General features: G+C 39.9%; 1 protein-coding gene across 1 annotated transcript in view; it reads right to left on the bottom strand.

Moving 5' to 3' along the window:
* csmd3b (CUB and Sushi multiple domains 3b) overlaps positions 1 to 13,876 on the bottom strand; it is a 312,509-nt gene that overhangs the window by 182,151 nt on the left and 116,482 nt on the right. The window contains exon 4 of the mRNA XM_063899320.1: positions 6,886 to 7,083. Within this exon, the coding sequence (XP_063755390.1) occupies positions 6,886 to 7,083 (198 nt within the window). The remainder of the gene's footprint in view (positions 1 to 6,885; positions 7,084 to 13,876) is intronic.

The raw sequence follows: 13,876 nt of genomic DNA, 5'->3' as shown, positions 1-13,876 counted from the left end.
TTCAAATCAACATGACAGCTAAGCTCCAAGTGTGTGTGGTGTGAGTTATGTGTTGTGTGTGTGCGGGTTTGAAGCAAACTACTTTTGTAAACACTGTAATCTGTCAAAGCCCAGCTGAACTAGTTCATACTACTTGGCGTGCACACAAACAGATTGGCATTGCTACTCCTACTCTCTTTGTGTGGGTATCTGATGCATGAAATAACATTACCCAGACTCAAACTGAGAAATAAAGCAGAGAAACATTTTTTGAATGTTTTCTGGAACAGAATCTCCCAAACCAAGGTCTCAACACAAGGTCTAACTTGCTTGTGGTTTCAAAGCTTTCTAATACATCTCTAAGCCTTTCCTTAGGGCTTCTGTTTTTGAACAAAGCAATACCTTGTAGCATGTGTATTAGACGCCGAACCAAAGTGAGAGCCAGGCCCTTCATAAACTTTATGAAATGTCCGATTTTTCATGATTCGTTTTTTAATTGTTATTATTTTTGCATCACAAATGTCCTTTCTAAAAGAGGAGCTCAGGATTTCCCTTAGCACCATATCCTTTGCTACCTGACAACTACCAAAAAACTAAATGAGAGTGAGAAAGAATTAAAAGATGCTGCACTGTCTCAAAGGTATCATTACTGCTGTGACCCTGTCATCATGCCCCGAGTGAAACATATAGTCAGCCTTCGGCAAAACACATACTCACAAGGTCACAAACACAGACGGTCATGAACACTGTCGGGAGCTGTCACTCAAAATCTGTCACACACACACACACACACACACACACACACAAAGTAATAGAGGTGAAGTGAATTGTAAAGGTCGTACAAAGTTTATGTGGAAGTCAAACATCCAACTTTAGCAGGGTTTAAAGTACTAAAAGAGCGTGCATGTTGTAAACATTATTACATACAATATCGCCTGCTTAACACTCGGATGAGGTCTATTTGAATTTGTTTGTATCTTAAAATGGCACGACCAAGTGATGCATTGTTTTTAAAGCATCCATTGCTGGGGTTGTGTAATGTAATGTTCCGGATTTCCAAAACTGTGAGTTATTTTTACTGCAAACTTTATCAGATGCTGGGGGAAACATCCATACAGTAAAACCAGAGAGTTAGAACACATATGTGTTTAAACGTGTGATTGAAATCTCACCTATGATATTGTGTATGATAACGTTTAAAAAGAAAAGGCTTATTAATTGATGTGTCTTTTTCTGGATTTAAAAATGTTGTTATTTTCTCACTTCTGAGGTCCTTCAGGCCTGGTATTTGGTTGATATCAGTAAATATCTTAAAGTTGGACAATGGTATACTAGTCAATATCTACAGTCTTAGTAGATGTGCCTTTTTGCTTTGAAATAGATGTTTAATTAGTCTTTTCTGTAACACCAGCCTGATCCTTAGGGCCAAACTGAGATTTCTCTGCGCTCCTGAATCCTAGTCTGAGCTCTGGGTAGGTACTTCATCGCTAAGTAGAAATCCCCTGCTATATCCCCATCATAAACCAAAATAAATTGTTCTCTATACAATAGCATAACTATAAAGGCAACACAATCGAAATAATAATGTAGAATACTTAATTACATACAATTACTATGCCCCTGGGAAGAGCAGTTACATGTAAAAAGCCCACCTTCTTAATTATGCTATTTTTAATGTGCTGCAGAGTTCTACAGGTCATGCTGTAAGTGAAAAGCAAGAAGAATTTTGCTCAGATTGTTTGGGTTATGTAAATGTATTTTGTTTTATAAACTGTTCTATACCTAGTGTTGTGTCGGAGGTTAGACAGGTCATGATTCCCTCTCTTGTATTTTGTATTACGGTATTTATTTAAGGTATTAGCCAAGCAGGACTGTGCTCCCTACTGCCCACAGTTCACCTTCCTAGTCCTGTAAAATCAGTGTTTTTTACTTAACAATGTAGAATGTTCAGGGAAAGAACAATGTGTGTCTCCTCAGGATTTTTAGATTTATATACATAGACATAAGGAATAGGATTAAATTAGTTATTTCTCAAAGTCAGACTTCCTTAAGTTTGTCTTTGTATGTCATGCATTACTTCAGGAAAGACACCGAAAGTCTCATTGTTAGTGATGGTAGCTCGAGCGCTTGAATTAAAAAATATAGACAAAATTCTGGTTAGAAACTAAATAAAATGTCCCAATTTGGATCAATAAAGTGTCTGTCTGTCTGTCTGTCTGTCTGTCTGTCTGTCTGTCTGTCTGTCTGTCTGTCTGTCTGTCTGTCTGTCTGTCTGTCTGTCTGTCTGTCTGTCTGTCTGTCTGTCTGTCTGTCTGTCTGTCTGTCTGTCTGTCTGTCTGTCTGTCCATCTATCCATCTATCTATCTAATTCAGCGTTCCCCAGTTATCCAGATCCATTACCTACTATTTGTGTGTTTCACATTGAATGTGAAGTGAATTATAGCGTTGTTTCAGTCGTACAAATATAGATGGATTTTGACATCGTTGGACTGTTTTTACAGCTCAAACCTCCAATGCAGCACCAGCTGACAACACATACCCAACTGTTTGCCTATGTGTGTGACAGTAGACACTGAAGCCTTACTAGAAATTCCAGTATCTTGTCTTATTTCTCCCTGAAGTTAAAACATCTGTATGGTTGCCTCTACTTCCTTTTCATTGACCTGAACTTTATACTTACGTGCCATCTTTAGTACTAGCATTCCCTATTCTGAACAAACCAATATGATGATGTAAGGGCACATGCTGGAGCTAAATTCTGCCACAGCAGGCCTTTGTTTGGGCCATAGTTTAGCCGCATTGTTATTTTTGGTCACAAGAGGAACATGTTGACTGATCTGACTGCGAAAATGAATGCTTTGAGCCCAATAAATAAAACGCACAACCTTGTTTGAATGTTTGAACACACAACCCAAGCAGAAGCAGCCTCAGTCTCGTTATGCCGACTACACACACAAGAACGCACACTCACAAACAAACCATTTCATTTCCTTTTCACAGCCAGTTTATTTTTGTGTTTTGTCATAGCGCATTATTACTTTTTGAAATCCAACAATAAGCTCTCCTTCTAGCACTTCCCCCGTTTGACTGTTCCTTTTATGTCACCTATCTTTTCTCCTTCAATTTGTGCTATGAAGCCCTAGAGATATTGTACAGTAATGCATTTGGGTTTATAGTTTACTCAGTTAGTTACAGTGTATTAAAGCACCTGTATGGACACAAACATGCGCAGGAACCGAAACGTTTTCTCTGCAATTCAGATGTTCAGCTCATTGTCATTCACCTCAAATATATATGCACAGTATTTTCGTTTATCTCTGTCTTGCTCTCTTTCTCTGAGGCCAACTCCACCCCACACAGGGCATTACATACATAATCAAAACCATGAATATTCATAAGCATATTCTCTATCTGTGAGATCATGATGAAATGTTCTCAGGGCCAGCTATGCTCATGTGTATCTGTATATTTGTGTGAATAAAGATGACTTTCCTGCCAAAGGGTATTTTCTCACTGAAATAATTCTGCAACAATGTGGTCGAAGCACACATACTGAAGCACACAGAGATTCAGGTGCACTCAGAGGTCCACAAAGAATACCTCCATAATAAAGCATGTGCCTTTTATGATTTGATTTTCTACTCTGTTAGAGGCTGTTGCTGTGCAGTATGTGTTTTGTTCCATTATGTTTAGGTCATGGTCCTCATGGTGTCATGGTAACACTGCGGGTAAAAGGCGTGTTGAAACAGCAACCTTCCTATACTGGAGTATAGGTGTTTTTAAGAATGGTAATTCAACTGAAGATTATTGTATATTTTAAAACCCCATAGCCAAACAAACTCTATGCCCCCATACACAATGAAACCAATTCCAAGACCTCTGCATAAATGAACAGCCTTTACCTCTCCTACAAATGACGGGCTTAAATAGACACATTGCATGAATGCGATCATAATGGTAGATACAAATAACCTGCATAAATGGTCGGTCGTTTGGTTGCATCCAAAATGATCTTTCTAAAGAATTTGAATCCTCATCAGGGGACTTGCATGGCATTATTGATGGTAGTGTTTTTTAATAACTGTTCGAAGAAGAATGTTTGCAAAGATAATCAAATATGGAAAACAACTATTTTCACACACTAACAATATCAAGTTAAAAGTAAAAGCCTTACCCTTATTAGACCATGTCAAATGAGCGTGATTTTGAATTAAGCAGCCTTGTATTGTATAGTGTGTCTTTGTAGTTTGTTCCTGCATTCAGGACCTTAGTGGTTCACAATAAAATGCAGGGACTTGTGAAACTATAGCATTCATATTTAAACCTAAGGGTTATTTACATTCCCAAACCTCACAGGACTGATTATATAAGGTAGAGAAATTAAAACAATTAGTTTGCACAAAGAAGCAGCCGTTAGCTCAACCAAGACATTCTTTATATGATTGGTCAAGAATCACAATGTGCTCCTCTAGTCTGATCAAAAGGCAGTCAATTGTTGAAAGGGAGCTGAATTTACCAACATTATACAATGTTGTATTCATTTCAAGTGTATTTACATGATATTTAAGGTGTCGATAAGAGTATTCATGTGTGTATATAGATGCTTATGTTCACATGTAAGAACTGTAAGAATAAAGGGATGAGATAATGCATGCAGAAAGAGAGGGAGAGAGTGAAAGAAAGAGAGAGAGAAAACACATTTGATTGCATGGCTGAATAATTGATAGAAAGCTATTACGGCTGGTATGAATGCCTCTAGGTGTCATACACACACACACACACACACACACACACACACACACACACACACATACACAGGTACACAAAAATACATGCATAAGAATCACATAAGTGCACAACTATGTGTGTGTGTTTGTGTGCTGTGGGTTATTTGCATGATGTGTGTTTGTGGGGTGGTGTTGTGACTAGTAGTGTGTGTGTGTGTGTGTGTGTGTGTGTGTGTGTGTGTGTGTGTGTGTGTGTGTGTGTGTGTGTGTGTGTGTGTGTGTGTGTGTGTGTGTGTGTGTGTGTTGCTGAGTTGGTGTGAACATATTAGCAGCTTAGCTCCTCTTAGCCTCACTGTCAGAGTGACAGAGTCATTGCTAATCCTGCACTGACAGGTTGCCATTTCCCCCTCTTCACTCTCTACTCCCTCCTCCCTTTGTGTCTTCCCTAGACCCGAATTACAGCTCCCTGCACAGTGAGTTATGTTGTATCAATGCGACCTTGACATGACGATGCCTGTACCCTGGGTTGTAGCACTTTGATTTGCAGTTTTACTTAGATGTTAACTGTGTTTGTAAAATATATCCGACGTGTAATTGAAGACATATGTGTTCAAGCCAACATATAAGTACCTGGCTTGGATTGTGTTCGGTTCATTTGGTCAAAAAGGTCTCCTGCAGTTGTCACTACGCATCATGTCCCGTGTCATAGCACATGAATATTGGAGTGAATGTTTCCGGGGTGTCTCCTTGAACCTTGTTGACATAGTCAGCCCAAATCACTGCTGCTGACACACAGCAGAAGCTGCACTGCCTTTTTTCTTTATACTGGTTGATGGTATCTCTCCACACTAAGAAGTTCACTGATATTCTTCCAAATTCAATACAGTGACAGTAACTACCTCTCTCCTATTGGGGGTCCCCTCGGAGAAATGTACTCTCCTGTGTGTGTCTGGTTAGGAACTCTTTTGGATAAGTGACTGTGTTGCTGATCAGATCTACAACCAAAATGCAGTCAGGTGGAGTGGCAAAGTTCAATATCTAAATCATCAAATGTTGGATGAAAGGTGATATTTTCTGCCTGAAATTGAAAGCCAGCCTACATTTTACAAGAAAACGTAAAGCGTTCCGTATCTTTTGTATATGCTCTTGTTCATTGTATGAATGTGTCAATATTTCCATGTTTGTGACGGTAATCTAGACTAACACTAACTAACTCTAACTGACTTTGTTCCCCTAGCATTTTCCAAGGCTTCAAGTGCAGTCAGTGTGAGTTGTTTTGTTATTTTGATCAGGTACATGTGGCATTAATGCTGTGTCAACTCTGCCAAGTCACCTTAAACTCCAAACCAATCAACTCCATTATCTGGAAGAAAAACATGTTCTAGACATCAACACAGCTCCCATCTACCCATTAACATGTGGGTTTGTGACGGAGGTTTTAACATTTTTAAAGCACAACCCGGCTTCATGATTTAACACAAGCGTCTTCAGCTGACATGGAATCAAGATAGCCATAAAGAAGGATGTATTGAAGTCGAGTTAACCCATTCAACAAGATTTAATTTATATACATATTTTTTATTATATGATGTTCCTGATGGTTTTTTTTTAATAAAGACCAGTGCAAGACTGTAAAAGCAAACAAAACCGTTGCCAAACTGTGTATATAAGTTCACACAAAATACACTATGTACAAAGATCCTTTACTGTACACCTACCCGCTAACTCAAAAATAGAGAATACCCTACTGTGCACATTAGCCTCCCTCCCACACAAATCTTTGATTGGAAAGTAGGCATGGAGAGAAACACACACGCACAAACACACACACTATCCACACACACAAAATACAGACAAGGATTCCTGGATTGCCTGCCTGGCTCACTTTCAAACACACACACACACACACACACACACATACACGTGCAAAGTCTGTCTGTCATTCCTTCTCTCTCTTACAGGCACACATTGAGTAGATGTTCATTATATGAAGGGTTTTCTTCCAAAGCCATATATATTATAAATCAGAATACATATAATATTGTAAATTGTTCTTTAAAAAACAACAAACATCTAGCAGCCAATTCTAATTTCAGTTTCATTCAATTCTATTTATCCTGAGAAGAAAACTCTTCATATACAGTCATGCACGCACACATAGAGGTTTAGTAGTCCATACCTCGACAGATCGGAGCAGGGAAGTCCCAGACGGCGGTGTTTCCAGCATTGGTAATACAGGTGAGCGTGGCATGGCCATCTAAGACGTAGCCAGGCACACAGCTGTACTGAACACTGTCTCCCACAGCAAAACGCCCACCACTACTCAGCACCGCTTTGGGTGGGACCCCCGGGTTTCCACAGGATGTACTGTGGAGTTCTGCAGAGGAAGAGAGACAATGAAAAAGGGAGAAAGATTGAGTCGGTTTGTTTTTATTGCGTTAAAATAACATCGACCATCACTCAACCACAGCTCAATGGTGCATCCAATCCAAAGACTGCTCTAAAACACTAACGGACCCGGTCAACACACTGCTTCGCCCATTAAGAACACAGTTTCCAAGACAGCTGCATTGTGAGGACACAGTTTGAATACATGTCTAGGCCTATAGCTCTTTATTATACATTGCCTTGCGATATGGTTGTAAAAGGATATTTTGACTTGATCAGTCAAAATGAAGTGAACCCAGTCCCAGAGAAATGGAGAGACACAATATTATAGAGTTCCTTAGTTAATCCCATAATTCCTTAAAGATACATTTCCAGTTTGTGCCCAAGACAGTGTGCACATACACATCTGCACATGCACACACACACACACACAGAAGCACAAACAAACACAGAAGAGCGGGAGGGAGGGAGAGAGAGAGGCAGAGAAGGGGTATTACAAGCCATAAACCAGGAAGTAGATGGGAGAAAAGGGACCAACTCGGGTCTTATTGTTTGAACTTGATTGATACAACTATGAAACTGTTCAGACAGATAGGGAGTTAGGGAGGGTGAGAGGGAGACAGACTGATTGGGTAAGGGTTAGCTAGAGGCAAGCGCGGAGAGAGACAGGAAGAGGGGGAGTTGAAAAAAAAAAACAAGAGACAGGGGGAGGCAGAGGACGCCCAACATGATAGATAGAACTATAAAACTACTCAGACAGAAGGAGGGAGAGAGGGAGGAATGGGAAAAGTTAGAATGAGAGAAAAGATGAAATCATAGTAGTGAGAAAGATTATGCTCCCAAATGAGAGGGGGAGATAGCTGCTCCTTTTTAAAATATCACCAGAATATCTGAAAACCTTTACTCCTCAAACATATGCGCAATAGTTTAAAACTAAAAAGCTGGAGTCCAGCTGCAGGGGAATCTTTTCCATGCCCAAACGGCAAGAAATTGTAATTATTATTCACAAAGCAGACAGTGGGATAGGAAGATCGGTTGTCAGCAAATAAAACGATTGAGTGATTCTTGGTTGGCTTTTTGATTCATTTATACAATGACTTTATTGCCGTGCCTTTTCAATTACACCCTCTTCCCTCGCTCCACCCTCGCACTCTCCGTGCCTCCTCTGGAGCCACAGTGCTGGGGATTACTCTGAGGATTATATGGACATTTCGCATTTTGTCATTGGTCACACACAAACAGTCCTTTTAGTTTCCGTTAAATGAAACTCGCTACCTTTTTATTATTAGCTTCCATCTCTAATGTGATGGGGTCCACCAGACCAAAGCTTGTGGATCATTTAAAAATAGCTATAACTAGGACAAAAATAACAACAGGAATAACTTTGCCTCTAAATAAGTATCCATCGCAGGAAACAAAAAACACCCAAGCATGCCCTCATGGGCTGTAATTAGTTGATATATGAAGTTTCTGTTTAAGGCTTTTTTAAGGGAGTTATTCAATCCCAGTGCTTACAGAGCGTGGACAACATAAACGAGAGAGGAAAATCGTTTTGCTAAAGACCCTGATAGACCTCCCTGCGACTGCCAACCTCCTTATCTTCACACAGCCACACAGTTACAGAGAAAAGCACACGGACAAGACACATTTGGACACTAGCACAAATACACACACACACAGACACACACACAAGCTCAGGGTCATCCATCACTGTGGCGACCCCCTGTGCTGTATTGTGATTGGATGTCAGGTTTGCCTAGTGTTGCAACCTGTTGGCCTATCGATTTTGCCAGTTAGTGTGGCCCACTCAGTGTCAGGATGTTTGGTGTTCGGTGTCTTGGAAACACATTTGCTCTCTGAACACACTCACCCATAGAAACACATATGTGCACAGTCAGTGCCGGTGTGCTGGTGATCCAGGGTATTATCTCACACACACACACACATTCCTGTCTTATCCACTCACTTCTTAATCAGTGCCTCAATTCATCACATTTTCAATCTGCATCTTTGTTTCATCAAATCGTTTTCTCCTTCCTTTTCAGCCTCTTTAACTTTCTTTTGTCTTTTCTCCATCTGTCTCTATGTCTTAAGCACCTTTTTTAAAACGCTCTCTCCCAAATTCTGTGTTTGTATTGCACTCTGTCTTCCCTCAATGTCTCTTCCTATCATCGCCTCACCCAATCCCTTCCCCTCAGTTCCTTTGCACCCTCCACCTCAACTACAAACTTCAACATGCCAGGTCCTTAACTCTTGCCCTCTATCGCTCCCCTGTTCCCTCCAAACCACTACATCACCCCTTCTGTCCATCCCTTCTTTCTTCCTCACTGTCTCACACTAGTATATTGTGAACATCACATAGTTTCATTACACTAGTTTATTCAGTAGCCAGCGGCTACACCACACTTCGTTTCATGGTTTATTACTGGCTGCCCTCTTATTTATTCTCTCTTACCTTCACTTATTCCTCCTCTTCAGTCGCTCTCTCTTTATTTATCTATCCATCTCTGCCTCTCTTTCCCTATCTCTGTCTCTCCCAAGTTTACCATAACCATGATTTCAGTCTCAGTTGCTTCATTACAAGCTGCTGCTTTTATGGGCCATCTGTAGAACTATCTGCATTTGTCACACTCACACACACAGAGATGTACACTCGCTTGCACACACTCACACACACAGAAACACACTGGTAAAAGACAAAGATCTGTGTGCTGAGCAGACACACGCATACAGCAGTTGTTCGTCAACCCCACACACACACACACACACACACACACACAACACACACACAGCCTGCCTGTCTACATGCATCTAAGTCTATTATTATGTTAATGAGACTCCAGTCTCCACATGTCCCCACACAATCTAACACACACACACACACACACACACACACACACACACACACACACACACACACACACACACACACACACACACACACACACACACACACACACACACACACACACACACACACACACACGGACACCATTTACCTGCTTTTATTCCTCCCTAGATAAGCAATTATAGTGGCGTCCGGGTAAGGGAGCACGAGATAGAGAGGAAAGAAGTGGAATAGGGGAACAAAGGAATGGTAGGGAAAAGGCGAGAGCAAAGGGATATAAAAAATGAAGAATTCTGCTATGCTTTCAGAGTTTTTAGTGAGACGGATGACACCACAGACTGGAGGATTGGTGAGGGGGAGTAAAGGACAGAGGAGACATAAGGAGAGACACTGAGAGGAAGAAAGAATAAAGGAAAGAGCGGCAGAGACAGGGAAGGATGATTCAATAAGTTTGGGGGTTTTACGCTTCTGTCAGCATTAACTTCTGTAAAAGATGAACCGAGTCTGTTTCCGGAACATAAAATATGCTGAAACGCATAAAAATAAAGCATAGAATCTGTTACAAGAAAACATGAACATGGATTTCCATTAACTACATCTGAAACATTGTTTTCAAGAATTGTGTTAACGACATTTCCCGTAAAGGATGCAAGGTTTACAAGGACTGCAACAGAGCAGACGGATGGGTTCAGAGGTCTTTAACAAACTGATATGTGTTCTGTGAAGAGGTTACAACCTGTGAGTCTGCTTCCTGTCAGTTTTAATTGTTCAACACTTTCCACTCTTGAACTATAGAGTTATGAAGAAAGTTATTTTTCACAATGACATTATGCTGTTCATAGTTTTGCACACAACACTATTTTTTTTACACTTCTCTGTATTGAAGGTGCCATATTTCATTATTAAGAAAATTAATATAAATCTCTGTGGATGATTTGCTTTTATATTCATAGGGTTCATTTTGGAGAGAGGATTATACAGAATTAGACACACGGATATGTTTCATTTTAGCCCTCGCACTGTTGCTAAATGTCTTTATATGAATATACATTAAGGTTCTTTAGCCTGACATTGGCATTTCAACACAGCTTGGAAAAACATGATTGGCAGTTTCCTATTAACAGTAAGGGCTTACAATTACCAACTGAATTAAAAGCTTCTGGAGTTAAATGTCATGTGGAATTGAATGTGATTTGGCAAGGGGAAACTTTCTTTTTGAAGATTTCTACGTTTGGTACCATCACAAGCATTATGTAAAGAAGGGCAAGTACCATCCCCAACATAGAGACCTTTTCAATGGCACATCTGATTTATTTTTAACTGTTTGCGGGTTTAGCCATATCAAGTTGGGAGTTTTTCGATATGCAAATACTGATTTGATTAAACAATTAGACAGGAAACACAAATCTACCAATTAGTAAACTATCATCCTTTTCACTAACCCATTCTGTATTACTGTTATTTACTATTACATTATTATTAGTATAGGCATGCTAAAATCAGTGTTATAGGAACTGTGTTGAGCAAAGCAAGTGTGTTCTTTACAAAAAAGTCAGTAAAGTTCAGCTGAAGAGGTTGCATTGCAGATATTCTGAGAGTGGAGAAAGCCATAGTTCAGCTCCTATTGCTCAACAAGAACAAATCCTTACATTTGTAACTTGCAGAGCTGTCAGGCAACTGTCATTCATACTGGGATTCAGGCAATTTCCCTCAGAATCTAACTGTGACAGCTCAACAATCACTGTTGGAATAATATTGAATTATTATAAATGCTTGTGTGATTTTTAATATGGAAAGATTAAAGCGAAAATGATATATCCACAATCTGAAAACTGCGACAGCCTGCTCTGCAGAAACTTTAACAGCATAAAATAGAGAAAGCTACTGAAAAGCATATTATTGAGGATCATGCTGAGCAAAAAGAAAGACAGAGGGATCTAAGAAAGGAAGGAATGCAGGATACAATTTAACATTCTATTTTAAACCAACAAAAAACAAGTGGGTTAAACAACTGCATGCCTCTTCCTAATGAATGCTTAACGTGAGTGATAAAGAAAAAAGGGGCTAACTAAAGTGGAGTGCATGAGTAGTCCCTACACTGCTTGATAAGAGAAGTTAGGGCTGTACACTTCCCTTCATTGTTCATGATTAACATACCACAACACAGCAAGAGACAAGGCAAAATACACAATAATGCAAGCGATACAACAAGCACCCACAGTTCTGGCCTCCTCCAACCATCGCTATTCATCGTTCAATAAGAGGAACAGCGGGGGATAAAACCATAGACCTATTCCAGATAAATTTCCTCCGGGTCTCGAGTCTACTCCCTGTGGCGAGCAAAGAAACACCATCAACATAACTAGTCATTTAACACCTCTTTTTTTATTTATGTTCTGGTCTAAAGACTTTAAAGTTAGAATAACTAGAGCAATGCTTACAGAGGAACAAGATCATCTGAATTCTGAGGGCGGATTCAACTACAGGGGAACGGCCTTTATGTTAGCAGCACAACATGTCCTCATTCTCAAAGTAAAAGGATATCATGATGGAGAACATGATGTGAAGAAGATACTTCAGACCATGAACTGCCAAATAAATGATTGATTTTATAATTTCCTTCAAAAGACACAGTAAGAGGTGTGTGTCCGATAACTGTGGTCCTAAGTAAAGCATTACACTTCTAAACAATGAAAATGCTTAATTTACACAATTACCTTTAAAGGCTATGCCTCTGAAGTATTTGTATAGAAATAGTGGCCATATCCCACCTCTCCAGATTACAGAAGTGAAAGCATGTAGGATGGTTGGCTTTAGACTTTACACATATCTGCACCAATCATCCACTTAATTTGTGATTGTATGATCACATAGCTCTGCCTGTTCGAAAATGCTTCACAACAACTCTTCATTTTGGTTAAACTGACAACTAGATGGCACAATGTGTCTGCTTTAATTAAATTTCCCCAAAAACATTGGGTTGTCTAATTGGCTCCTAAGGGACTCAGCCAAAGCAACAGTTGCTCTCTATTATGACAGAAGGCGTAGTATAATCGTAACCACAACTAAAAGAAGTAGGTTTATTTAGGTTGATGTTTTTCCCTATAAAAGTATTGTGCAGGAGGTATCATTTTCAGCAATGAACAAATCTCCTGCTCCAATCTTGTTGATGTAGGAATGCATGTATAAAAGCTATCTTTGCTGACATATAGCCAACTTTTTTTGTTGCCGATACTTAACTTGTACTATAGCTGTGAAGTAAAACATCAAAATTCAAAGATGTCATCCAGTATCATCAACTTGTGTGGGGTCATGTTTTTCTTGAACAGGAATAAACTTCACTGATGAATCACATAGCACATGCATGCACACACATGCACGTACACATGCACACATGCACGCATACATGCACAGACACACACTTGCACCTCCCACAAGAAAACTATTTTGATGGGTAGCTGCCCGGTGATGGTGTAATTATAAGTAATTATGATTAATTATGAAAACATTAAAGAGGGAAAAAGGACTAAGTGGAAGCAGAAGGTGTTTGTGTGTGTGTGTGTGTGTGTGTGTGTGTGTGTGTGTGTGTGTGTGTGTGTGTGTGTGTGTGTGTGTGTGTGTGTGTGTGTGTGTGTGTGTGTGTGTGTGTGTGTGAGAGAGATGAAAGATCCTAAGAGACAGTCATAGTGGGAAAAGGGAGCTTCCAGGTAGAGTTAGGGCTGTTCAAAGCTAAAGATCATCTGGCAGCGGTTAGGATCAGCTAATACACACACACCTGTGTTGCTAATGAGCTTAGTTTATAGAGGAGATCAAACATCATGGAATCAGAGCAACAGACCACTAATGTCTCTCTGGATTTATGACATGCTACAACACAAATATCAAAGGTGCACATATACAATGATCCCTGAAGGTAAAGCAGTCCTGAGACCTG

Source organism: Eleginops maclovinus, chromosome 13 (genome assembly GCF_036324505.1).
Source record: "Eleginops maclovinus isolate JMC-PN-2008 ecotype Puerto Natales chromosome 13, JC_Emac_rtc_rv5, whole genome shotgun sequence".
NCBI classification, from domain to species: domain Eukaryota; kingdom Metazoa; phylum Chordata; class Actinopteri; order Perciformes; family Eleginopidae; genus Eleginops; species Eleginops maclovinus.
Note: the sequence above shows the minus strand (reverse complement) of the source record. Positions and strands in the feature narration are given on the sequence as shown.